This window comes from Canis lupus, chromosome 23, assembly GCF_003254725.2.
Source record: "Canis lupus dingo isolate Sandy chromosome 23, ASM325472v2, whole genome shotgun sequence".
Lineage (NCBI taxonomy): Eukaryota > Metazoa > Chordata > Mammalia > Carnivora > Canidae > Canis > Canis lupus.
Window position 1 is genome coordinate 18,471,809 of NC_064265.1, and position 27,424 is coordinate 18,499,232.

At 40.1% G+C, this 27,424-nt stretch overlaps 1 protein-coding gene across 4 annotated transcripts in view; it reads right to left on the reverse strand.

Annotated features, from left to right (window-relative positions):
* The window catches only part of RARB (retinoic acid receptor beta), a 725,304-nt gene that overhangs the window by 164,228 nt on the left and 533,652 nt on the right, over positions 1 to 27,424 (reverse strand). The window contains exon 1 of one of the 4 annotated variants that reach the window (XM_025461026.3): positions 7,189 to 7,294. The exons of 1 other annotated variant lie outside the window; for it this stretch is intronic. Coding sequence is in view for 1 of the 3 variants with exons in the window: in XM_025461022.3 (XP_025316807.1) it covers positions 6,348 to 6,504 (157 nt within the window). In the remaining 2 variants the exon portion in view is untranslated. 2 more of the 4 variants (XM_025461022.3, XM_025461024.3) reach the window with 2 other exon arrangements.

The following is a 27,424-nucleotide window of genomic DNA, read 5'->3' on the forward strand; positions in this document are numbered from 1 at the left end:
AAAACCGAGATAAACGTCTGATCCAAATTTTCTACCAGTTAACAGACATACTCGTCTTATGGTCTCATCTGCATTACTTCTACCAGAGAGTATTTTGGAATCAGCAATTTGGTTTTTCCTGATGTGGTCAAATGCAATCTGTGGCAAACAGTAATTGGTCAATAATAACAAAAAAAACATTTCACCATATCTGGGTCAAATCAGGAGAGTCACCCTTTATTCCACACTCAAACTTGAAAACAACAACAACAGAGCAATCTTTGAGAAAAGAGTAGAGTCTGGAGAACCTGTGAACTTGGGAAAAAAAAAAAAAAAAAAAGGCTCTTTCATTCGAGATTCCCCTCCGGACCTCAAATCACAGATACTCGCGAAGGCAAAAATAATCTGTGTTTAAGAGAAAAGACGGGAGAAAGGAGAGCAAAAACTGCTGGACGCTGTCAGGGCTGGTGGCAGATGAAATGGTTTTAGCAGCGCTGTCATATGATGCGGATGGGGGTGGGAACTTGGTACTTGGGAAAGTAAATAGGAGTCCCAGGGACTGACTGACAAGGTGAATTCCCTCCCATTTTGTTATACAGAGAGTTGGCGGGGCTCAGGGATGATGGGATTTGGTGAGTGCTGGATAGACCGGCTCAAGACACATCAGAGGAAAACTGTGGACAGCTGGAAAACAAATACCTATTCTAGGACAACGTAAAATTGCAATTATATTCTCAGAATCTGCTTTTAGAGAAATCACTCCCTTCCACCCCAGTGATTCTTTGTTCTATTTAGAGGAATCTCCTTTGGGGAATAGGGACATGGTCACCCACCATCACTCCTGTGGAAAGTAGCTTTCTTCATGCCCCCCCCCAACCCCCACCCCCAGCTGGTTCAGTTCAGCAGCAGCGGGGGGAGGCCTGGAGACTCCTGGAATCCATGGGCCCTGACTAGAGGAAATGCTTGGCCAGCCTGGGTCGCCTGGCTGACGTCAGTTCCTGTTATCCTCGCCTTATCGTACAGGGGACCAAGAGTCTTATCTTACTGAATGGCCCCCTTTCAGCTCCCCACCCTGCAAGTCCAAAGAAAAAGCAAGTCAGCAGTTCCATTGCCTGTTTGAATTCTCATCTAAGAAGCTCTGAAAGCTCAAGATAAATAATAAAGCTCAAGATAAATGATACCTGCAGACTCACCCTTACTACTTCCCAGGTGGAGAGAACTTGGGCAACTTTTTTTTTATTATTCATTTAAAGGGGTTTAGGGGTGTGGGGTGAGGCGGGAATCATAACTTCTTAACGATGAGGTAAGGAAGCCAGAAAGGAAAAAAGAATTCAGGGCAACATATTGACTGATGAGGTTGTGTTATTAGATCTTACAGATGGGGAAGGTTATCTCATCTCCTATTTAACAAGAGGTACTTAGGCCAAGCCACTTACAGACAGGATACTGATAAATCTGGAACCTGAGTTAACTCTGCTCTCCTCTCCCCATCACCACCCATTTCAACTTTTTAAAAGAAGCTGGCCGAGAACTGATACAGATTTGTTCCTAGTGATTCCATTTAATAAGTCGACCCCTCCCCCACTCCCAATACACACATGTGCTGGAATCAGAACCACAGCCATAATACTTAAATCCATTTTGCAAGGGGTGCTATTTACAGATCTACAGTTTGCCACAAAAGGAATTCGTGTTCAGAAGAATGACCCAGAAGCACAAGGCAGTGTTCAGTCATAATGGAAAAATTAAACTGCGAGCGCTCTAGCTATATTGACCATAGAATCCAAACAAAGACTTTCTGTGCCACTCCTGGGTTCAAGGGGCAGCCTCAGAAATGTCGTAATATTGAAATATCTGGCGTATTTCCATGATTTATGTGGGAATTGTGGCAGTATATCTGGAAGTGGGTTATTCTAGAAAACCAGAGATGTACGATTGCCCTAACTACCCTATAATTTGAAAGGCAAGATTCTACATTAATATCTTTTGGAAAGGTTTTTAGCCAAGATTTTTCTGATTAACCTTCATCAAAAGCTCCCATTTCCAAAAGAATGTATTTAATTGACAGTTAACTGAATCTATAGTAGAACATTTAAAATATAAAAATGTCATTTAAAGATAAATTTATTAGCACTTACATGTAACTCAAACTCTGTAGAAGATTCTTTTTAAGATGTTCTAATATGAATACTGCGTTTATTGTTTAATAAGTCCTGTGTGACCTGAAGAGAGTTCTGTATTTTGCATCTCGGTTTCACATCTCTATTTTCCTCCTAGAGAGTAACTTTCTCATTTAAAAATTCCTAGCCTTTTGTAAAAAAAAAAAAAAAAAAGAAAAGAAAAGAAAGAAACAAAAAAATCTGATTTTAAAGATTACAAATTCCTTGAGAGCAGAATTTACAATCTTAATCATTTCTCATGTATTCCGTTCAGAGATAGTTTATTGATGCTGGGAGAATGTACAAAGGAGAAAATGTATGATTTTCTTCTCTTTTCATCTCAGAGACTTAACATGTTGAAGATAAAATTACAAGCATCTGATATCCAGAAGAACGTTCTTTTACTTTTATGTTTTAAAGTTCATGACAGTACTGACTGGTTATATATGGTCAAAGCCAGGCTTCCAGAAATAAGAACAAAACTTCTGTTTCAGGTCAGTTATCAGAAACGGCAATTCTGATTATTTATTCAACCAACCTTATTAGATAATGAATAAATAAATAAATAAATAAATAAATAAATAAATAAATAAATAAATATTTTTAAAAGGCCTGTTTCAAACCAAAGGCTTTCGCGTTTGGGCTGGCGAATCGAACGCCAGCTGGAGCTTCCAGATCAATTCCATAGCCTAAGTTTAAAAGACAGAGGTCTACTTCTCCTATCTTATTTTTTGGAATCCACACTCTATGGTGAGAAAATTTAAAACTTCTGCGTTGGTTTTTTTTTTTTTTTCTTTCCTTCTAGGTTGCTCATCAACTCTTCCCTACCCAAAGTACCAAGTTATCAGCGTAATGACAAAATTTTAGTATTTTTTTTCCTACAGGGGAGGAAAACTTTGTGAATCTTCTGCTTGTTTTCAAGTGACCCTATCTTGTGTTCGGGAGATGTAAGCAAAAGTTCCTTTTCTTTTTTCTTTCTGATGGTATTAGTTACCACTGTCATGTGGCTGAGAAGCAGAAAATTATGTCCTACTTTAGAAAAACAATTGAGCCTTTTCATCGAAATATTTATTCAAAACCCCATTCAATTCATACGGTGGCTGTCAGTCTTTATTTCAGTCTTTATTTCGTCTCTTTCAGAGAGTATCTTTGATTTTGCCACTTTGACCCCAATTTATATCTCACTAGGAGAGGATTTGGATACTGTGTAATACTTAAAATTCAGGTCCCAGGGCTTTGAGAAGGGGACTTTTCTTCCTTCCTTGATCACACATCACTGTTTGTTTTTAAAACAGATGATTTATCCTCTTTAAATGGGCAAAATACTATTTCAAAAAGAAAATATTTTTTCCTTTTTTCTTTTGATGGGCTGAGTATGGAGATGACGGGGAAGAGGGCCAAGAAGTTGTCACACTCAGGATTTCACCGAAAGCAACTATATTTAGACCACAAATATTAGGATTTATCCTATGCCCACTGAGCAATGAATGCTGAAAACATCTGGAGCAGCCCTAAAACCGAGATAATCCAGGAGGCATATGAATAGAAACTTTGTGACTATGATACCTTCCAGGGGCAGTCTGAAATCGTATTATTTATACCACATTCCCTTAGAGCCCGCTAATCCTGACTTCGAATTTTTATAACAAGCCATTTGCAGGCCCTACTCCAACCGGTAGCTGGTTGGCATATCATTTATCTGTCGTTAAAATTTTAAAAAGAAAATAAAAAGAATATCCTGACCCCTTTCAAAGACCGCTTCTGATGTGTTTTTTCATTCAAAGGGTTTACTCCAATTACTACACATACACACACATACACACCACATGTCAAAAATAGAATCTCAAAGCAGAAAATACTTTTGGTAGGAATCAGTGCTATTTTTTTTTCTCCTTGCCCACTGTTTCCTCTGTGTGAAGAGCGCAAACAGATCTGCTTCTCGTCAAAACAGTCATTAAGTAAAATGGAAAAGGTTGTGGTTTTTATGTTCTTACTTATCCAAATGAAGCCCTAATATGCTTTCATTTCAAAAGTCCTTACTACCCATGCCACCCCGAACCAAACACCATGTGGCAGACATTTGTTAGAATTTTTATTTACGCTTAAAAACCTGAATCTCTTGAAGAACTAAACTGACCGTCATAAAGTGGTTGATGGAGGATAAAGTGCTCTGCAGGGGCATATGCAATTTTTACAATTTATTCATTTAACCCATAGCTGGGGGGTATGCGAGTGGAACTCTTGTGAAATTGACCACAATAAGCTCTAATTGCCCTGCTTACAAAAATAAGACACTGGAATTTCTGAAATCCCTTTGTCAAACGCCTTTATTTACTTTTTCTAATGCAAGTTTCTTTGATTAGCTGAACTTTGCTGTTATCAACACTTCTTGCTTATCGGCTGGCCCTAGGCGAATGACACATTCACCACTCGCTCTCCCTAGATAAGGCAAATCCCTTGTTTAACTTGTTCAAGAACAAACAAAGCTTTTCCCCCTACTCCTACAACTTAATAGGCATGTTTGGAGGGTTAATTACAAAAGGGAGAATGTCTACTTGTGAAGGCTCTGTTAGGTCTAATAGCTTTCCGCCAAGGGTCCCGAGCATTCCCCCCCCCTTCATTAAAAATATGTTTCATAGAACTTTCTCTTATAAGAAAAACTTCTGGAGAGCCCCAGTTCCCTGAGATCCCGAGTGAAACTGTTCACACTCTTTTAACTGCTACGGAGAGGACAGGTCTGAAAGATCTGTTAGTGGATTATAAAAATTATTTTGTAACACTGAGTTTCTTTGAATTCTCCAGAAAGAAAACAGGCACAGCAGGAAAGAAAAGGCATTTGGGGAGCCGCTGAAGATGAAGACACTTTCTGAAAACTATATTCTTTTTGCCCTGGTTATGGCTCTACGAAATATTAAGTCAGACAGCCAGACTGTTGGCATCAAATGGTTATTGATTTTTCAGCTACAAACCTGTTGATTTCCTGGCCCAAGAAGCGAGTCTTTATTGCTAAGACAAAGTTTCAGAGAGAGCAATTTAAATCTGGTCACTGTCCACTCTCTTTCCCTTTTCTTCTCCCTCTTTACATAAGGCACCATGTTATTAGGAAAACTCAATTTCTTCCAGTTAAACTTTGACCTCTTTGAAAACAAAGATTTAAAATGTCATTTTCAGGCTAATGCTCCAATGAATTGTCAAATAAAGTACTAAAAACATTTTGATAGATAGCTGAGCCATTTATCTAAATCACTGTCAGGGCAGCGATGCATCCTGCAGGCTCCCACCACAGCCACCCGAAGGTGGGATTTTCTGGGGCTCCTGGTCATTTCTCAAGCCTTGCAGCCACACTACTGTTGACCAGATGCGTGCCTCGGCATCATGTCAGCATCAGATAACCAAATAGTCAATATTAAAAAAAAAAAAAAAAAAAAACTGGGCTACTCCACTTATATTTCCTTTCCTTTAAGTGATGTCCAGGTTCGAGGATGAATTGCAAGATATGGAAATAATGGATGGCTCAGCCCAAGGGGTGTTCATTGCCAGTAGTTTTCTAGCAAAACAGCAACTTCTTAGAGCAACAAAGTGACTCGGAAAGGTGGCAGCAGGGTCAATGCTAAGAAATATTGCCTTTCCTTAGCAAGGAAAACATTGGAAGCAGCAGCTTTAACTGGTGGTTTATGAACTTCAGGAGCAGCAGCCACCCTAATTAGGCTAAATTCCTTGCAAGGACGATGTCATATTTTAATTACTTGGGACTGTTGAAACACACAAGGGGGGAATATATACAACTAGCAGCTAATCCAAAGAACAGCAAAGTTAAATTCCCCTCTGCATACATTTTAGTAAAAAACTGCACAATGTGTCAAACTGCCTTACTTGAAGAATGTTTCAAAGTCCTGTGGTCACACTCTACTTTTCACCACCACCCCCTCCATGCATATTTTTAAAAACCGTTTTTCGAGAGACCCTAAGGTTGGTTAAGGAGAGGAGCGGGGTTCGGGAGGGGTTGTTTGGGAAGAAAACATCTAACAGGAAATTTTCAGCAGAGGGAATCAATATGCACGCCAGCATATCACACCCTTTCAGCATTAAATCATTAAATCCTTTGTCTTGCTACCAATGCAGTTTGTTTCCAACGTCTTTATTGCATGCAAGAGAGACAATTCATTTTTTTTTTTTTTCTTGGTAGAAGAAGGGAAAAAATAAACCTACATTGAGCAGTGTGCCGATGCTGCCATTCGGTTTGGGTCAATCCACTGAAGCATGCTTTGAGAGCTTTCTCCTGGAGCATGCAGGAAGACGGACTCGCAGTGTAGAAATCCAGGATTTGCCCAGGACTCACTGACAGAACATCCATACAGTCAAACATGATCTCCCCTGCACCGAATGTCTGCAAAAGTGCTTATCCTCTAGGTGTGGAGGCAAATGGCATAGAAAAGTCCACCCAACTCCATCAAACTCTGCCCCTTTTTTGGCACGTAGGCTGTTGGTCTTTTTCCCAGCCCCGAATCATGAATTATGACAGACAAGCCAGCTAAAAGCCTGTAATTGATCCAAATGATCATTTACCATTTTCCAGGCTCGCTCGGCCAATCCAGCCGGGGCGGGGGTTCCCAGAAAGATCCCAAGTTCTCCTTCCAAGCAAATGCCTGCAAGAAGCCTTCCGAAGGCGGTCCGGATCCTAGCCCGACGGTGCCCAGACAGACCCTGCCCGGCTCGCTCGCGTCCTCGGCATCCCGGTCCTCCAGCAGCGCGCTTGGGGGATTCTGGTCCCCCCTTTGGCAGAGAATAGACCCTCCTGCCTCTGAACAGCTCACTTCCTACTACTTCTGTCACACAGAATGAAAGATTGAATTGCCTAATATATGCGAGTGAACTTTCGGTGAACCCTTCCCGGGCTGCTAACCTTCAAATGACCCAACGAGTCTGACATCACCAACTCCCAGGATTCTCACAGAGCTTAAAAACTCCCAGCAGCCCTGCAAAAGCAGACAGCCCGGGAGGCAGGCAGCGGGCGAGCGCGCGAGCCGCCTCTTTCTTTCCCATTTCTCACCTGAAAAACAATGCAAGGGGTGCTTGTGCAAACGGGCGGGGGAGGAGCCGGGCCCCCGCCGCCGGCTCGCGCCGAGCGCCGACTCCGCTCCGGGTCCGCCCTCGCCCGCGCCTCGCCTCGCCGCGCCGCGGCGGCCCGAGCCCGGGAGCGCGCCCTGCCCCGCGCCCTGCCCCGCGCCCGCCCCGCGCCCGCCCCGCGCCCGCCCCGTCAAGCCCTCCGAGCGCCCGCCGGGCTGCTCAATCCCTCGCAACCTACGGATTTTTCCACTCGCGACAAAGCGCGTGCAAGCCCTAAACTGTAGAGCAGTGGAGAGCTGCTCCTCGGGGAAGCCTTGGGTCGAGAAACTTTCCATTGGATGGAGAGCTTCCCCCCCCCCCCCCCACCCCACTCCTGCATCCCTCCTGCAAAAGCCTCGGGCCTCCGGAGGGATTGCATTTGCTCCGGAGTAAAAATCCAACTTCGTGGATCCATTTACTTTTTTAAGCACTCTCTCAAGTCTGGAGGCGGCCGTCAAGAAGGCATGATTCCTGCCCCAAACACGCACACACACAGAAATCACACAGATACACAGGATTTCAGGTCCTGATCAGAGGAGACAGACTGGTCAGGAGTGGATGTGGGGCTGAAACTGAAATCGATTCCAATTCCACTTCTTTTTTTTTTTTTTTTTTTTTTACCAGCGGTGTGATCTGGGATGAGTATTTAATCTCTCCTAGCCTCAGTGTTCTCATCTGTAGAATGGAGATAGACTACTACCCACTTGGGTGGGTTGCTGTGAGCCGCTCCCCTCCCCCAAAGCGCTTGTATGGCACTCAGTATGTACCCTGCAACAAGTACTAATTCTCATTTCACCCTCTTATTTTTCACTGGGGAAACAAGCCCTGCGACGGGAGGCTGAGACCTGTCTGAGGCCGCAAAGCTGAGAACTATGACCAGACGCAACTCCCCGGAATCCCAGCCCAATGTGAAAATTACTTTGCTGTTCCCACAGCCTTGCACCCTGAACAGCATGTTGGTGACCTCCATCACCTCATGCACGTACATACACACACACACACACACACACCACCACCACCACATAATTAAACACATATTTTGAAAACTGGCTAAGTGTGAAGGTTTTATACCTCCAAAGGCCTGTTTTCACCAATATTAGCCCCTGCCCAATCTTGGTTACTTATTAGAATAATTTTAAGAGAGATTCTTTTTTATCCTTCCCATATTGACCCACCTACAGGAAGGAGAAAGCTTGTAGCAGGTCCTAAAACCCTGAGAAGGACAGATGCAAAATTTACAAATAAACCCGGGCAGAGAGCTTTCAAAGGGAGAGCTGATCCACATTGCAGTCATTTTGTACAACTTGCTTAAAGGATGCAAAGTACATCAAAGGAAGGAAACTCTGCGGATGATTTAAAACACCCTATCTCCTCTACTACCTCTCCAGGATTTACTTGTTGTAACTCTCCCACAAAACAGGGCAGTCAAGCAAGTGGGCATGAGGGAGTTTCCTTGCCCCTTGCAGGGAAAAGTGCTGCCCCAGTCTCCTTTCTGTGGATAATGCTGGAATGCTCATTGGCATCCAGGCCCTTTAAAAGCCTGTCAGGGGGCACCCCGCCCCATGCTGAACGGCTGCTCTGTCTTCAGGAGTTGCTAAGTGGCACTCATGGTGTAACATGAAAAGTATGCATCACACACACTTACTAAGTCAAAGATCCTTTTATGAAGGTACATTAAAACAATTTTCAGCCCAGCAAGCTCAGTTCTTGCTATTGAAAAGTCCAGGGCAATAGAAGGGTGAGATTTTGCTGAAACTATGTTTGTTATTCTCTCTCTCTCTCTCTCTCTCTCTCTCTCTCTCTCAAGTGGCCATCATTTTGTAACAGGGGTTTATAAGAAACTCTTTAACTACAAAGAAAACACACGACTTAGGTTGCACAGAGGAATTTACAAAACATTTAACACACTGTCATTAAGATAGTTGTAAAGATACACAAAGCACCACATTATGTACCAACCTCTGCATGTGTGCGTGGACTTACAGCTCAAATGCTAACTTACGGTCCTTACGGTCCTTAAGAGTTCCTTGGAAACTGGACTCATCTTATATGCTGTAATGGAAGCCACTGAAAACGTGTTTCGGATGAAAGGAGGAAGGAGCTACATTTAAAGCACAGCAGGAGGCATCAAGAGAGAAATCTCCCCACCCCCAAACTCCCAAGTGTGTGTATTCAGGTATCTGTTGGGGTGGGGATGCATAGCACTTCCTGCTCAAACATCTTTCCAAAGGGAAGGGTGCACTGGTCACAAGGAGGTAAAGATGGGGATGGTGTCTCCCAAATTCTGTTTACTCTCATTTCACAAGCTAGAGGACAGCCTAGGAAGGGAAATGACTGCTCCCTAATTTCTACCCTGAATACCATGTCATGACACAAAAACAATAACAAAGTGTGCAGGGATGGGGGGAGATGGTAGGAGATTGGATATTTTCTTTCTTTGCAAGAGAACATTTTAAATTTATAATCATCTTGGGGTTCTCTTAACTGTAGAGGAATAAACTTGGGCTTTTGAATACTGATCTTTTATTTCAATGCGTGTGAATAGAATAGTATGGGTTTCTTATAGTGCAACAGCATTCACTAGTCTATTCATCATTTCTCATCATGAGTTAATTATGCTGATGGCAACTATTAGAGCTATTATTTAATCCAAGTATTAATTTATAAAGCAGCCCCCAAATTTAGCCACATGTTTCTTATCATTTCTTCATCAGGAAATCTAATTCTTATACTTCTGGAAAACCTGTCTTCCCCCACATTCTTCATCTTAAGTAAAATTTAGGAAAGACAGGCAAACAATCCACACTTCTTTAAAGAACATATCCATGTACCATAAAGATTAATGAGTAGGTAGACGGCAAAAAATGGCCTAGTTAATTTGGGGATAAATGAAGTTTAAGTTATCGACGCCTATTTTAAACATGAATCCAACAGTTGGAAGGAACCTTTCACAAATATTCTCTTGGTGTGACATAGAATAACAATCTGATATGTGTCATCTCCTCTGTTTTGTATTTGATCAACGATAAAAGAAACTCTAATAAAAGTATTTCCAGCCACAAACAAAAAAAGCAAAAGTTTGAGACCAAAATCCATTTTGTTTCGGAGTAACTGTAGATTTGTCAGTGTGACACAGCACATTTGAAACCCATAATCATAAAACAAAAATTTATAGCCAAGGTTCACGGTCTACATCTGTTTCTCTGGTTTTCGTATAGCAATTACCCACTGGACAATCCAGAAAGAAACACCATGAATCATGCTCTGCAAACATGTTTGAACTGGAGAGGTTTGTGAAGAAAGAGCAGGCGTCTCTGTGTACCCGTACTGAAGCCGGCCGTGTTCAAAATTGGTCAAATGCCTTGTGATGTCTAAATAAAAAGATTCTCACAGGCGCAGACATACCCACCCCAGGCACAAGTCATGCAAAGTGCAGGCAGACATGGGGGTGGGCTGCAGGGAGGTAGACACGGCTCATTGTAAAAAACACACCTGCCTCCTCCATGGTTTTTGGTTTGCTTTACTTTTATTTATTTGTGTGGTTTTCTTAACCGTTAATCTCATACAAACTCCTCTTGCCACAGTTTTGCCAGAAAAAGAGATGACTAGCACTGAGTGCTGTGTGCATTTTGGTCTGGGAAGCCAAGGCAGGGACGTGCTGCGGCACAAGGCGAGCAGGGAGGCACTTCCCAGGGCTTCCCCCCACCAGGCAGAGCTGCTTGCTGTGTGGGGGGCTGGGGGAAGTTCTCACACCAGTCAACACAGGGAAACTGTTTCTGGCCCTTCCATCTGAACACCTGATAACGTACCAGGACTGTTGATGGCCATGGATCCTAGGCCAGAAGACACCAAAGTGCTCTGCAAACATGAATTTGTGGAGTGGGTCTACGCATCTGTGTAGAGACTGGGTCTTCTCAGAATCCCAAGGAACATCTGTTCTTCCTCAAAAATGTTTCTCCATCTTGAGCATTGGCCACTGTGTCCTTCTTTCATTTGGTTCCTTTCTCTCCAGCTTCCTGTTTTTTCTAGTTTCTTCCATGAAGTCTTCCCACCCGGGGAACTTACAAATGCCATTCCTCAAGACAAGGGGAACACTTCTCCCTTTCCACCCTTGACTTGCTTTCTTTAGCACTTTACTTCTCTGCTTTCGCTGCACAGGACTCATAAAGACATCTCTTCAAGTCTGACAGTTTCTGTTGGTCCCAACTTGGCACTTACCCTCCTGAATGAATACCTCAGTATTGAATTTTTCAGTTTGGGAGAGACCTAGCTTTGTTTGTTTTCTTTTCTCCCTCTTATTTTTCACTTTTTTATTTTTAAAATTTTTTTATTTTTTTTTAAGATTGTATTTATTTATTCATGAGACACACACACACATACAGAGAGAGAGAGGCAGAGACACAGACAGAGGGAGAAAGAGGCTCCATGCAGGGAGCCCGATGTGGGACTCGATCCCAGGACTCCAGGACCACACCCTGGGTTGAAGGCAGGCACTAAACTGTGGAGCTATCCAGGGAATCCCATTATTTTTCATTTTTTTAATTTAGATTTTGTTGTTTTTTTTTTTAGAGTAATATACATTCTGCAACAACATGGATGGATCTTGAGAATATAAATGCTAAATGAAATAAGCCAGTCAGAGAAAGACAAATACCATATGATTTCACTCATATGTGGAATCTAAGAGACAAAACAAATGAACAAAGGGAAAAAAGAAAAAAGAGACAAACCAAAAAAATAGACTTTTAACGATAAGAGAACAAACAGATGGTTCCCAGAGGGGGGAGAGGGGTGAAAGAGGTGATGAGGATCAAGAGCACACTTATCTTGATGAGCACAGGGTGATGTATACAAGTGTTGAATCACTATATTGTACACCTGAAACTAATATAACACTGTATGTTAACTACATTGGAAATAAAATTTTTTTAAAAAGTAATACACATTCATAAAAACTCATACTTTGATCTGGAAGATATAAAGTGAAAAGTTGCTGGGCATATATCTGTATATCTCTTGGGAGGGTTGTTGCTTTTACACAAATATGATAAAATAATACATATTCTTCTGTAACATTTTTCTATTTGGCACATTTCTTGAAATTCCTTCATAATAAACAGTACATATAGAACTTGCACTAAAAAACAAAAAGAAGGGACACCAGGGTGGCTTGGTGGGTTGAGTGTTGGACTCTTGGTTTTGGTTCAGGTCATGATCTAGGGGTCCTGTGATCCAACCCCCATCAGGTTCCACACTTGGTGCGGAGTCTGCTTGAGGATTCTTTCCCTTTGCCCCTCCGTAGACTTTTGCTCCCACATCATGGACACTCTCTCTCAAATAAATAAATCATTAAAATAAAAATTAAAAAAACAATAACAAAAGCTGAATAGTATCTCTCTACATTAATACATATAATTCATTTGGCTAGTGCTCACCTACTGGACAGTTAGTTTGTTTCCAGGTTTTCAGTGTTTAAGAAGACCTACCTGTATATGTAGCCAAACATCTGCTGGATAAAATTCTAGTAGCAGTATTGCCAGGTCAAAGATGATGTGCATGTTAAAATTTGATGACCACACAAAATTGTACTCCAAAATGGTTGTGCTAATACATTCCTCTTTGTTCTAAAATAGGGGTCAGTAAATTTTTTCTGCTTATGGTCATAGGAAAGATTTTAGGTTTTATAGTATATATAGTTTGTTGTAACAGCTCAGTTCTGCCATTGTAGTATAAAGGATATAAATGTGTGTGTGTGTGTGTGTGTGTGTGTGTGTGTGTTATAGGCATGTTCAATAAAACTTTATTTACAAAAATCAGCAGTGGACTGGCATTGACCTATGGGCTACAGTTTGTCCACCTCTATTCTAAACCATTCCTTTAACAATTGCACCAAATTTTATACTGTCTTGTTTCTTTCTCTCTTCAAAACCCAGCTCTATACATTTGGGTTCTGTTTAATCTTCCTTCTCTTTTAAAAGCTTTACCCAGTTTCAACTTGTATACCAAGAATGATATGGCTCTTTTATCATATTATTTCATCTAGAATCCTCTCTTCTTCTCTCTTGGCTCATTAATTCCCACTTTCCTACTTCACTCTGCACGTCCTTAGGAAGGGGTGCAGGATTGCATATCTCCTTCACATGAGCCCAGATGCCCTTGTACTTTCTTTCCTCCACCACCAAACCCTGCTTTAAAGTCCATTATTTCCATCAACCCCTTCTCCCCCTAATATATGATGGCAATATTGAGGAGATGGAAAATATAACAACGACTCCTGAGAATAAATGCCAATGGCACCACCACGCTACAACTTGCCCATGACGTCCCTGTATTATTCTGCCTGAATTACTTTTTCTGTCTCATCTCAATACATCTTCCAATGAGCTAAGAGTAGATGTGCCACCTAGTTGGCAGAGGGCTTAAAAGAACAGCGAGGCTCTTTTCACTGATGGAAAGAAGCACAAAGGATTCTAAGAGTGCTTTGTAATTATTTCACGTTAATATTATTAATAAAGGAGAATGTCTATAACTGGATGCCTACCTTAGTACCTAATTCAACACTTCATTTTTTTTTTTTTTTTGGAGATCAACTGTGCTGTTTAAATTAATTAAAATTCAGTGCAACTAAAAACTTAGTTCCTCAGTCAGACTAGCCACATTTCAACGGCTCAAAAGCTTCATGTGGCTAGTGGCTACCATGTTCATGGGACAGCACAGATATAGAGCATTTTCACCATCACTGAAAGTTCTATTGGATCACAGTGCTCTGAAAGCTCAGTTTAGTGATCAGAGACGTTCATGGTGGGTGAAGCCATTGAGTCTGGACACAGACTGCCTGTGTTAGAACCCACGATTTGCCTCATATTAGTTGTGTGATCCTGAGCAAGTTACCTCACCTCTACATGTCTTAATTCCCTCACCTGTAAAATAGAGATATTAATGGTAAATACATTAAAATATTGCTGTAAAGATTAAATGAGGTAATACAAGTAAAAAGCACTTACAACATTGCCCAAGATAGAGTAAGTAAAACTTTTTAAGTGTTAGTGGAATGTTTGCAAGAAGAAAATAAAGTCAGGACACATAGCTCAAATACTACTTCTATTAGGCACAGAGACTAGTCTGTCAGGGCAGTTAATTTTCAATCAGGATGCACATTTCAGGGTCTGGGGGCCAGGCATATGCAGTTAGGGCAACTTCTCCAAGCGATTTTGCTGTATAGGTCTGGTTAAGTATCACTACATTGAAACATTTTTATAAATTTCAGAAAAGAGAATGATTTCTTTCATTGTACAAATTGGACACTGAGTCAGAATAGCAATGAATTATTTGACAAGCCCCACCCTGTTCTTGCCATATCACATGACTTGCTGTTTTCTGCAGAAATGGTATTCAGCCTCAAGAACACCAAGACCAATTATGGTTAATTAGATGGCAAGGATTGTACAAAACAGAAGACTTGCATTATTTATCTATCTTGTCTTTCCATCCATCCATCCATCCATCCATCCATCCCATCCTTCTTCTCATTCATCTACTTCAACTATCTGCCCACCCATCTATTTACCCATTTAACAATCCATCTGCTTTTCTAGTTACCCACCCAACTACTTGTCCATCTACTCATGTACTCATCCATCTACCCATCTATCCATGCTCTGACTCATCATCTACCCATGATCTAAGGATCAAAAGTGAAGAAGAAAGCATGGATTGGCTTTTCAAGCAGGCAATATAGAGTAGAGAGAGGGACAACAGTAAAGCTTCTCAGATTATGCATGTGTCTTTCCCTAGACTCCTTGAAAAGGATTTCCTGATGAGATGTGCTGGCAGAAATAAGGTCAAAGGCACAGGCCACTGGAGATTTTAGTTAAACAAGTTTGATAAATCAGGTTGTGGCTGGGGAGCCCCTCAGATCTAACACACTGATCTCTAAGAGCATCTTAGGATTTGAAATGCTAATGAGGCTGGGTTCTATTAGCAACACAAAAGTTTTTGACTCTGAGGGAAAGCTAAAGGCTCCAAAGGAATTTCCATCAGACTCTACAGGGAAAGGGAATGTAAAAAGTAGCAAATACATCAGAGAGGCCATTGGAAAGGGATTGGAGTTTAAATTCATCCTGGTGTCTGACAGAGAAAAGGGCAAATAAAAAAGCCCAATGTGATTTAATGGGAATTGAGGGTAACACGAAGTCAAGTAGAAATCTCTGTGAAATTTCTGTTGGGGAAACAATGATATGTATATGTGTACCTTACACACACACACACACACACACACACACACACATACACACACACTCTGAATACATTATATAGATTTTTGATGAAAAAATAATTTTCTCTCTCTTTCCTTTCAAACTGCAGAGTATAAAGCCCCCTTCTGAACATCTACTTCAACCAAGGGCTTTGAAAACTTCTGTTTGAGAAGATACCATGGTGGCTTCCCAAATTAGTTTTTGACATTTTGTCATTGTTTGCTTTTTCATTCTGAGTTAGTGATGCTTCAAAAGAGATTAGCAAAGACTTTTCAAAAGCAATTTTCCAAAATTTAAGGTAATGCATATAAGCACAGGAGGGCAAGAAAAGAAAAAAAAAGACAGAAATATGAAACATCTCCTCTCTCTGTTCAAGCAAATGCAATGATAAAATGCAAGATCACTGCAGTGATTCCCAAAGCACTGCAATTTTAGGGCCTCACACCTACAGGTACCTCATGAAAATTTCTCAAGTTCTGGTAGAGTAATGGGTATTTTAATCCAGGTGCTTAGGTACTTACCCAGCACACTGAAGTATCAGACCTCTGCTATGATGGAACATTCCATTTGGTGAATGCCAAGGAACAGGAAACCCTCCAAAGGATTAGGTATTAAGAAAGACTGTGAGGACTGGAAATGGCAGAGCTCTGAGCCTGGACAAAAGTCTTGGCTCTGTCCTCTGCAGATACGTGGGTTTGAGTAATCTCATCATCTTTCTGAACCATACTTATTCTTCACATCTAGGAAGATTAATGTCTACTTCCAAAGATAATGTCTAGTTTAAAGGAAGCTAACGTTAAAGAATTAAGCAAAATAATGTATGAGGAAAATTATAAATCTCTAAAGTATTAGGTAACATTAGTCATTACAATTCACACATGTGGTAGAACGAACAAAAAAAATTTTCCACTCTTTTATAAGCTCTGCTGAAAACTGCTAATCTAGCATCCCATCTAATTTGTAATCCCCTTTAAAAATCCACAGTAAAAATAATAAAATAAAAAAATAAATATCCAGAGTAGATTATTATCTGAGCTTAGGACTTCACAGATAGAGGCCACATTGCCCAGCGTCCTTTCCAGCTAGGTGTGGCTATCATATGACCTCATTCTCAGCAGCAAAATGTGATCAGAAGTGCTGTGCCCTACTTCTGTATCACTTCCTTAAAAAGTAATTTCCCAGCTTCCACTTTCTCTTTCCCCCCTTCCATGCCAACTGGAATGCCACAGGACCCTGTACAGACTGGATAGATGAGGACAGCAGCCCAGGGGAAGGCAAAGCCATGAAGATGGAAGCAACTGGAGACTGTGAACATCATGTGAAGCACTGCCACCCTACCAGCTTGGATTATTTCTCTCTAGACAGTTACAGGAGAGAGAAAATAAACTTCTATCACATTTATGTTGTCATAGTTTTGGGTATCTCTTAAAATCAGATTTAGTCTATATTCTAATTAATTGAATCTCATTTGAAGTGCTTAACATTTAAAATAAGAAAAAAAATAAAATTGAAAATCAGAGAAAGGATCATCTTGGTATTCCCTTATGCAATTAATCGCCCAACCCCTTTGAGATCTACCTTGTATTAAAGGCCTGTTCTTCTTCCCTCACTGAGCCAGGCTCCCCTCTCCTTTCCCACTGGGATGACTGGTCAGTGGCAGGGGGACACAGCTGATTTCCACTGTCCTCTGTGCTCCGGATCCAGAGACAAATGGCAGAGTTTTTCATTTGTATTTCTGCAGCACAGACAAAATGAGAGAAAGCTCTGCAGAAGCCTTCATTTCTAACTCTGGACATTACCAGCAGCTTCCCAGGAAATACTGCCATTCAGGCTTTGGCTGATTTGGGGAGGTAACCCTCAGAATTCTATTACTGTCCTATATGTAAAGTAATTTGTGGCAAATCTGAAGGAGGAAGGGCAGGGCTAGTGTAACAAAACTGAGCAGTGAGGCGGTGAGGCCAGAAATCTAACTTTCCACTAACACCTTGTGAGAACTTGTCTGGTCTAATCAGTAACATGAGGAGGCTGTTGTTAGTCACAGTGGCAAGTACATGGCTCAGGTACTTCCCAAAAGCCTAGGGCAGACTTGGCTAAGGTGCATTCCTTAGAAAGATCCCAGCAAGGCTGCTCAACGCCACACTAGCCCAGAGGCTGGTGGCTTCCTGGGCAGTCCAGGCTACCTCCTCTGGTAAAATTAAAGTTTGCTTGGAGCACAGCACACTCATGTGTTTGCTTACACACTGTCTATGGTTGCTTTTACAAAACAACAGAGTTGAGTGAAACATTATGTCACACAGAGCTGAAAATATTTATGATCTGGACCTTTATGGGGTGGGGGGTGGGTGGGGGGAAGGCTGAGTGCAGCTCCAGGCATTTACTACCAATCCATTTGAAGGGGCTTTGAAGATGAAATCTACTGGCAATCCTAGAACTGGATAGTACTGAGGGCTTTCTCACGGTCTAAGATTCTTAATTCAAATACCTAAGAACCCTCTGTGGCTATTTCTAAAACATGCCAAATAGACCTCTTTAGTGTCTAGTTTAGAGTTTATTTTTGCTCTGTCTGGAATATTTCATTTAGATATAAAAGTGACTTATTCCATCCCTTTCTTTAAGTCTTTTTGAATATGTTGCCTTGAGATACTAATGATCCTAAAAATCAAGACCTCCAGGTCATGACCATTACTTTCTTTCCCTTGCCCCTATGTTTTGAAATTTATAGCCTTTATTATTACCTGCCAAACACTTATTTTTTATTATATAATGGAAAGTAATATCACTGAGGGCAGCAACTCTATCTAGTTCACTGCAATGACCCTCATAATAAGAACATTACATGATATATAGCAATCCTTCAACAAATGTTTGTCAAGTGAATAAATGAGTGAATGAACAAATAGCCCCTCTTGGCAGACACTGCTTAGTAGAGACACATAAAACTTGGTAAAAATTTAAAATCGGCACCAACAATAATCTATTGCTTCCAATCAATTAGAATGGCCCTGCTACAACCAAAACAAAATTAAGACTAATTATTAAATGATCTCATTTTAAAAATGAAATCTATGGCATAAGCCTTATTCTTTTAATTCTCTGATAAAGAAGTTCAACCTCTACACAGAGCAGAAGAAAAAAATAATCGTCTTTTCAAAAAATAGAGCAAGCACACTTAGGTATCCATTGCAAAAAAACAATAAACAAAACAATATGATTTGATCCATAGCTGACACTACATACAAAAGTTAACTCAACATGGATCATGGGCCTAAATGTAAAACATTGAAATATAAACTTTTAGAAGAGAAAACAATAGGAGAAAGTCTTGTGACCTTGAGTTGGCACAGGTTTCTCAGAAATGGCACCAAAGTATGACATAATAAGTGAAATTAATAATGTGGATCTTATCACAATTAAAACTTCTATTTTTTGAAGGGTGCCTGGCTAGCTTAGAACACAGAACTCTTGATCCCGGGGTCATGTGTTCAAGCCCCACGTTGGGCATGGAACCTACTTAAAACAAAACACTTCTATTCTTTGAACGATTCTGCCAAAAGAATGAGAAAATGAATAAAAAACAAGAAGGAAACCATGCAAAACATATATGAGATAGTGAAGTGATATCTAGTATAAAGAAAGTCAGGTTCAAAAATAACAAAGCTAACCCCTTACCCTCACCCCAAGAGAGTGAGCAAATTTAACAAAAATGTCATCAAATATATGGATGGCAAATAAACACATGAAAAGGCATCAATATTATTAGTTATTAGGGAAATGCACACTCAAACCACAGTGAGACACCATGACACATCTACTATAATCACTAAAGAAAAAGACTGCCACATAAAATGTTGCTGTGGACGTGGAGAAACTGAAACTCTCATCTAATAGTAGAACTGTAAAATCATATAACCTTTTTTTACAGCCAGGAACTGGAAACAATCCAATTGCCTCTCAACAGGTGAATTGACCAACTATGGTATATCCATACAATGGAAAACTCTTGGCAATAAAAAGAAATGAACTGGTGATAAATGTGACAACCTAGAATGAATTCTGTAATAATTATGCTGAGGGAAAAAAGATACAAAATAGTATTTAGTGTATGGTTCCACTTATGTAAGGAAATTCTAGAAAACTCAAACTAATACATGGTAGCAGAAAGAAGATCAATGGCTGCCTAAAGATGGGGTTTAGGAAAATAAGGCAGAAAGATAGGATTGAAAAAAAAAAAAAAACACATGGGAAAACTTCTAGGGGTGGTGGTAGATATGTTCATTTCTTAAAAAATTGAAAGATGATTGACATAAAAATTAGTTTCAGGTATACAACATAATTATACAATTTATGTATATATTGTGAAATGATGACTACAATAAGTCTGGTTAAGATTTATCATTACTCAACTACAATTTTTTTTTCTTGTGTTGAGAACTTTTAAGATCTACTCTCTTAACAACTTTCAAATATAAAATACAATATTGTTAACTATAGTCACTAGGCTATATGTTACATATCCAGGATTTACTTTACAACTGGATGTTTGTGCTTTTTTTTTTTTTAAGATTTTATTTATTTATTTGAGAGAGGGAGCAAGCATAGGTCGGGGAAGGGTGGGGAGAGGGAGAAACAGGCTCTCCCCTGATGCAGGGCTTGGTCCCAGGACCCTGGGATCATGACCTGAGCCGAAGGCAGACAATTAACCAACTCAGCCACCCAGGCACCCCTAAAGTTTGTGCTTTTGATGACCTTCATCTATCTTTCCCACCCACCACCACCTGACTCTAGCAATCACCAATATGTTCTCTGTATCTATGAGCTTGGTTTTAGTTTTTAGATTTCACATATAAATGAAATCATATGGTATTTGTTTTTTACTGTCTCACTTGTTTCAATTAGCATAATGCCTTCAAGGTCTATCCATGTTGTTGCAAATGGCAACATTTCCTTTTTTTATGGCTGAGTAATACTCCACTGTAGATATATATATACCATGTCTTCTTTATCTATCCATGGACAGACAATTTCTTCCAAGTCTTAGCTACTGAAATTATGCTGCAGTGAACATGGCAGTATAGGTATCTTTTGAAGTCCGTGTTCTTGTTTTTTTTTCAAGTTAATGTTTTTATTTCCCTTTGGATAAATTCCCACAAGTAGAATTGCTGGATTATATGGTAAACATATTTTTAATTTTTTGAGGAAACTTCATTCTATTTTCCATGGTGGCTGTACTAATTTATATTCCCACCAACAGTGCACAAAGGTTCCCCTTTTTCCACATCGTCTCCAACATTTATCGGATGTGATAATGCTAGTTATTAACTTGTCTTTTTTATAGTAGACATTCTAACAGGTACAAGGTGATACCTCATTGTAGTTTTGATTTGCATTTCCCTGATGATTGGTGATGTTGAGCACCTTTTTATATGCCTATTGGCCATCTGTATTTCTTCTATGGAAAAAGGTCTATGCAGATCCTCTTTCCATTGTTAAATTAGATCATGATTATTATTATTATTTTGCTATTGATTTTTTGAGTTCTTTATATATTTTGAACATTAACCCTTTTTTAGGTACACGATTTGCAAATATTTTCTCCCATTTGGTACATTGCCTTTTCATTTTGTTGATGGTTTCCTTTGCTGTGTATATTTATTACTTTGAGTATGGTGATGGTTTCACACACATATATACATATGTCAAAACTTACCAAATTTTATACTTTAAATATGTAAAGCTTAATGTCAATCATACCTCAATAAAGCTGTCATAGAAAACAGTATTTAAAAAAACATTTAACTAGTACAGACATTAATCCTTGAAGATAATATTGACCATGCTAGCATGTTGCAACTGAACACCAATCAACCACTTGTAGCCACGGAGGTGTTCATCGGTTTTTCTGGGAAACAAAATTTAAGACCATAATGAAATAGCACAATATACCTATCAGCATGGTTAAAATTAAAACAAACAAACAAACAAGCAATGATACCAAGGGTATGCAAACATATGAAGAAATCTAGATAGTCATACATGGCCAATGGGAATGGAAATTTGTGTAACTATTTTGGAAAATCATTTGTCAGTATCTACTGAAATCTGACATTCTTTGAATTCTAGGATGTGATGATTCCATCCCCACATATACACCCAATAGAAACATATCCATATGTTTATGTAAAAGACATGTAGAAGAAATGGTCATAGCAGCACTCACTATAATAGCTCCAAACAGAAAACTACCCAAGTATATATCAATGGTAGAATGAATAAATAAAATATGTATTCATGCAATAGAATTCTATCCAACCATGAGAATGAATGAAGTTCATTGTATTCGAATGTGGGTAATTGCCGCAACATAATATTGAATGAAAAAAAGCCAGAAACACAAAAAAGTACATCCCTTATGATTCTATTTATATAAAGATAAAAAATAGGCCTTATTAATCTATGCTATTAGGAGTTAAAACACCTGTTACCATTGTGTCAGGATTAGTGAATAAAAGAAGGTACAAAGTGGCTTTTGGTGTTCTGGTCACATTCTGTTTCTCGATCTGAGTGCTGGTTAGATATTCAGTTGTAAAAAAAAAAAAAATCCCATCACACTGTACACTTGTGATTTATGCATGTCTATGTATATTGCAATAAAAATGTTCACTTAAAAAAAATAGGGGCAGCCTGGGTGGCTCACCGGTTTAGTGCCACCTTCGGCCCAGGTTGTGATCCTGGAGACCCAGTATCAAGTACCATGTCAGGCTCCCTGCATGGAACCTCCTTCTCCCTCTGCCTGTGTCTCTGCCTCTCTCTCTCTCGCTCTGTGTCTCTCATGAATAAATAAATAAAATCTTTTTAAAAAAATAGAGTGGATGGGACACATGACTCACAGAATTTCTAAATAAAAATCTTCTTAACTGATCCTTGTATTGAACAATTTTGAGAACAACTAATCTAGTCAACAATATTGAGAAGGTAATGTGTTTGTACCATAAGCAGGTCAAATACAGGGGTGAGAAGAAGAGAAGAGGCTAGGAGTCACTAAAGAACTACCTTTGAATATTTAACTCTAAGGTACAAAGAGCGTTTTGATGAAAACTTATGTCAGCATCTATATAACTAGATCCCTTGGTTAATAGCAACACCTAATGAATACCAAAGCCTTAATATATCAGTACATAATTTTTATCTTTTAAAATAAATATCTAAGAAATTAAATGTAGGAGAAAAAAGGGAATGAGGCATATAGGACAAAAGATAAAGCAAATATCAATTTTCTTCTAGTAACTGTCTGCTATCAATTCTCCACTAAGATGCACCTTGACCACAATGTATTAATAGGAGCCAAGAGCCATTAGATAATTCACAGTTATTTCTAAGGAGTCCTCAGGTCTGTAATGACCCATACTGACTGTTTCTTGTGCGTTCTACAATTCTTTGCTAACAGACCATTTCTAAGGCAGAACTGGCTCTTCCATTTGCAGCTTACCATTTCCCCAAAGTCAGTAAGCGGCTCCCACCCTCTTCCTCACCCAGTCTCCTACTTCCTGGGCTCCTGCGACACTGCCCCTGCTGGACAGGAGTCTTTTCCATATTGTTCCTGTTCCTCAGAGCCCCCCAGTTATCTCTCCCAGTAATCTGTACCTGTTCCATTTGCTGAGTTTGGATACCTTGGGACTTCCTCTCCAGATGCCCAGGGGTCACCATCCTTTCAGCCAGTAAATTTTCCTTTTTGATATCAATGCATCAAGACAAAGGGGTATAGGCCAGGCCCTCGAGGGCAGTTCTTTGGCCTTGATTTAGAGTACTGATTTCCAATCATGGCAGTACTACTCCTTGGCCACTCTGTGAATCTTTGGGAGATATTTTTGCTTGCCTCTATAATGGGGGTTACTGATGGCATTTGGTGGGGGTGCTAGGATGTCAGCTGTTCTATGCAATCAAGAACTACCTAGATCCCACACAACTTTAAAATGCAGGTAATTCATAATAGTAAATAACCTGAACCTAGAAATGAATTCTTTCTTATACATACACACAAACTGTTTCTTTGTTGTAGGATCTTCAAACATGCAAGAACCTTGTGCATTGAGGGATTATATTTTGTACTGCACAAAATTTTACCAAGTGTTTATCATTACAGAAAATCACTCTGATTTACCAGGACTTCACTTCCATTGGTTTGCACTGTAGCTCCTGCTTTCACACTGGTTCTACATAACAGCATGAGCATTTGGCTATCTTATCTTGTCTTCCAGTTTAGTAATGCCCAGATATTTACTTATTAAAATACAAAGTAATATATTATAAATAACTTTTATTTTTCATTTGTACTGTCATTGGATATTATGCTGATTTATTTTTAAAAAGTTTTGTGTAGATAGAGTGTATTATCTATGAATTTCATTTCAGAATGGTATAGGATGTGTTATAAAATATTTTGTATATCAAGGAAATACTGGGCCTGAAAGGGTTGGGATCCATGGATTTAGAGAAACCGCTCCACTTTCCTCTGAAACATTTGAAAATGCTTCTATAAAATCTTGACTCTTAATGACAAATATGGGCTGACCTTTGCCCAGTGGTGTGCTAGTAAATATTTAACAACTGACTCTCTGTGGGGGAGAAGCCCTGATTTGCAGTATTTGCTGATTTCCATGGTGTAAATACTCTGACCATAGCCAATTTCAAGAATTACGTAACACGACATCACTGGACACAGAATTGGGTAAAGATACCAAAAATTAGCTCCTGCAAACTTCTACAAGTAAGAGAACCCCATCACCCATTAGTAATCAAATTTCTGCTTAGATACCACCCCGATTTTTTTCTAGGTTTTCTCTAACAAGGCGCAGAGGACCATGAAGCAAATTAGCAAAGAATAAATGAAACAAACATGTCACACCCAATATGGGTAACAACAGATACCTGTAGGCTCAGGGAGTTCACTGTTCCAAAGAAATAAAGACAAGCATGAGTTAAACAATTCTTTAAAAATCAGCTGTAATCAGTTGAGATTCCAGGATAAAAAGAAATACCCTGTTCAGATGAGAACTAGGGGATATGGCAATATGTTACTAGCATTTATTTTGCTGCTGGTTTGAAAGAAAACACTGGAGACAACATTTGTGAAACTACTTAAGGGAAGCACCTGGGAAAGCATCCTTTAATTAGCCAGGCAATGGAAATCCATGGGCTATAGACTAGGTCTACTTAGTCATACCTTAGCTCGTAAACAGGTGCTAGATCAAAGAAGGGCAGCCTACTGTGAGCAGTGGGATAACCCACGTTCAGTTGTCCTGTTGTTGGTCAGTTTAAGGACTGGGGTATCCAGGCAGTTTTGGCCAGAGTACAAAATCTCACCAGGAGAGAATGGTGGATGGATTACGGGCTAACCAAATGGATGGTAACAAGAACTGGATTAATGTAAATGGTGCACCAACATGAAAAAGTGATCAAGATCTGCAGCAATGGGAAACTGCCCAGTGTAAACACATGCATGTCTGATTTAGAATTTGTCTAGGACCCAAGTTAGCAATACTTCCAGTGTTTCTGCAATTCCTGACAAAGAACACTGAAGAACTATACAAAGAGCACCATGAAAGTAAGACCCCATTGTATAAAAGGCATTAAAGTATTTTCTGTATACAAAGAGACATGCGCAGTGAAATTTCTGGAGAACAGACATGGGGAGATGCTCAGGTGGCTTGGATGTGCACACCAGGTTCTACTGGCAGCTTTAAAGTCTGCTTATTACTGGAAAAGGACAGATACCACAGAGTCCATTGTAATAAAGAGAGCAAAATTTTGTACAGCCTATACTCTGTATACCTTTTTAGTGCTGTCAAGTGTTCAGAGATTTCAAGCACAGTCCCAATTTAGAGACTCTGATGGCCAATGTTAAAAATACACAATTCTGGGGCTTCACATCTATGAATCCTGAATATTCAAGTCAATTGGAAGAGGTCCTTGTACTGCACGGCACTATAGAGTTAACACAATTTTGAATAATGTCTTGAGTTTATGATGAATGTGTTCCAGACATGCAGAAGTTTACGGTGACTGTCAACCGGGAAAATGTGCAACCCCAGCAGATAATGGCATATGGTGTGTGATCTGATGAAGGGGAAGAAGGTTTGCAGAACCTTCACTAGCAGATGCTCAATGACAAAAGCAAAGTCAGTTGTATGGCCTCTCAGGGAAACAACAAGAAAATAAAGGTAAAAAAAAATTTTTTTTTGTCATGTCAGTAGAAGATATTTGTGAGCTATACATTTTTCCTCTGGTCTCAAGGAACAAGGGAGAGTGAGCTCATGGCTGTGGGCTGAGGCCAGAGGGCACCAGGTGATCACAATCAGAAAGAAGTTGCTGCACCAGCACTCTCACCCCTAGTTTTTGGTGTCGTATTTTATATGCTGTGGTGGCATTTATTGTGTCATGGCTTTGCCTGCTACATAGAGCCAATAGGGCTTCTCTTAACAATTCGTTAATGGTAAAAGAACTTCTGATAATGCTAGGATGCATGAATTCCAGCTTCCTTGTGGCAACTGTCCAGAGTGAGCACCATTTGTTTGCAGCCTGTAAAGGGAGGTGCTACTGAGTAGTCAAGAGATGAAGGACTGAGCCTATTCTACACAGTTGACCAAAAGGGACAGCTGCCATGTTTGTGTCTTAGGTTGGGTTCTCTCTGAGGCAGATATTGACAGGTTTTCAGTGCATGTAGCTTCTATGGGGGAATCCCAGGAAGCAGTGATAGGGAAATGGTGAAGGGGCAGAGAGATACAGGGTGTGTTACTGAGAAGGTGCCATTGTGGGCCAATGGAGTTCGATCTATCTGAGCATCTTGGAAAGAGTGTAGAATGCACTTGAGAGTTATCCTCCCAAAAGAGCAAGAAGGCTCAAGGATTTATCCACCAACTTCCCATCTGTTTTTGCTGAGGGCTGTTTAATTTTCTGCCACTTCTAGCTTGTACTGCATGAGAGCCAAGAATGTTCTCATGGCCAGGAAAAATGCCTTCAGGCAGAGAACTGCAGAAATTCACATAAGCAACCTCTGCTGTGCAGAAGGGAGGATGGAAGGATACAAATAGGACTCTGACCGTTTTTTTTGCAACTATATGTGTGTGTGCATGCATATGTGTGTGTGTGCACATAGATATAAAAAAAGAGATGGACCATGAAGAATGTAACTAAGATAGGCATGACAAGGAGAGCACTCACAGGCAGCAGGTGGAGTAGTATGCTCAAAGGTACAGAAAGAAGGTATTCAAAGGAGAGTCAGGAATGATAAAAATTATTGCACCCTTAACTGAGAACATTCTATAGTCAAGCAAGCACCTTGTATATATTATAAAGGATCTTCTCCAGCAACATTCAAGATATTATTATTTTCACATTAGAGATGAGGAACCTCTGCTTCACTTGACATGTCTCAAATGTCAGTGAGCAATTTGAATTTGAATCCGTTTTTACTCTAAAGACTGTTCTTTTGACTACCACATTGCCTGGGAAGCAATCTGGGGGGCTTACTGGGAAGCTTACTCACCTGTCATGAAGCCTGTTGTGGCAGATTAGGTTGTTGGTCTCTACTGAGAAACTTCTCAAATACTGGACCACCGGAAGCCGGAAAGCACTGAAGGCATGTTAAACAAAGAGGCACGTGACGTGGCCAGCAAAAAGATATTGAAAAGATGATGGTGGAGGCACCCAGTTAGGTAACTGTCCAACAGTGTGGATGGGACAAAAAAGAAAAAAAATAGCTGAGAGAGACAGTGTTTACTCTAGAAAATCTCATGGGATTGGTAAACTACTCCACAATAAAGGCAGACAGAGGGAGGCAAAGCTAACTTAGAGATGTCAAGACAAGGGGCTTGGGACGCCTGGGTGACTCAGTGGTTGAGCATCTATCTGCCTTGGCTCTGGGCATGA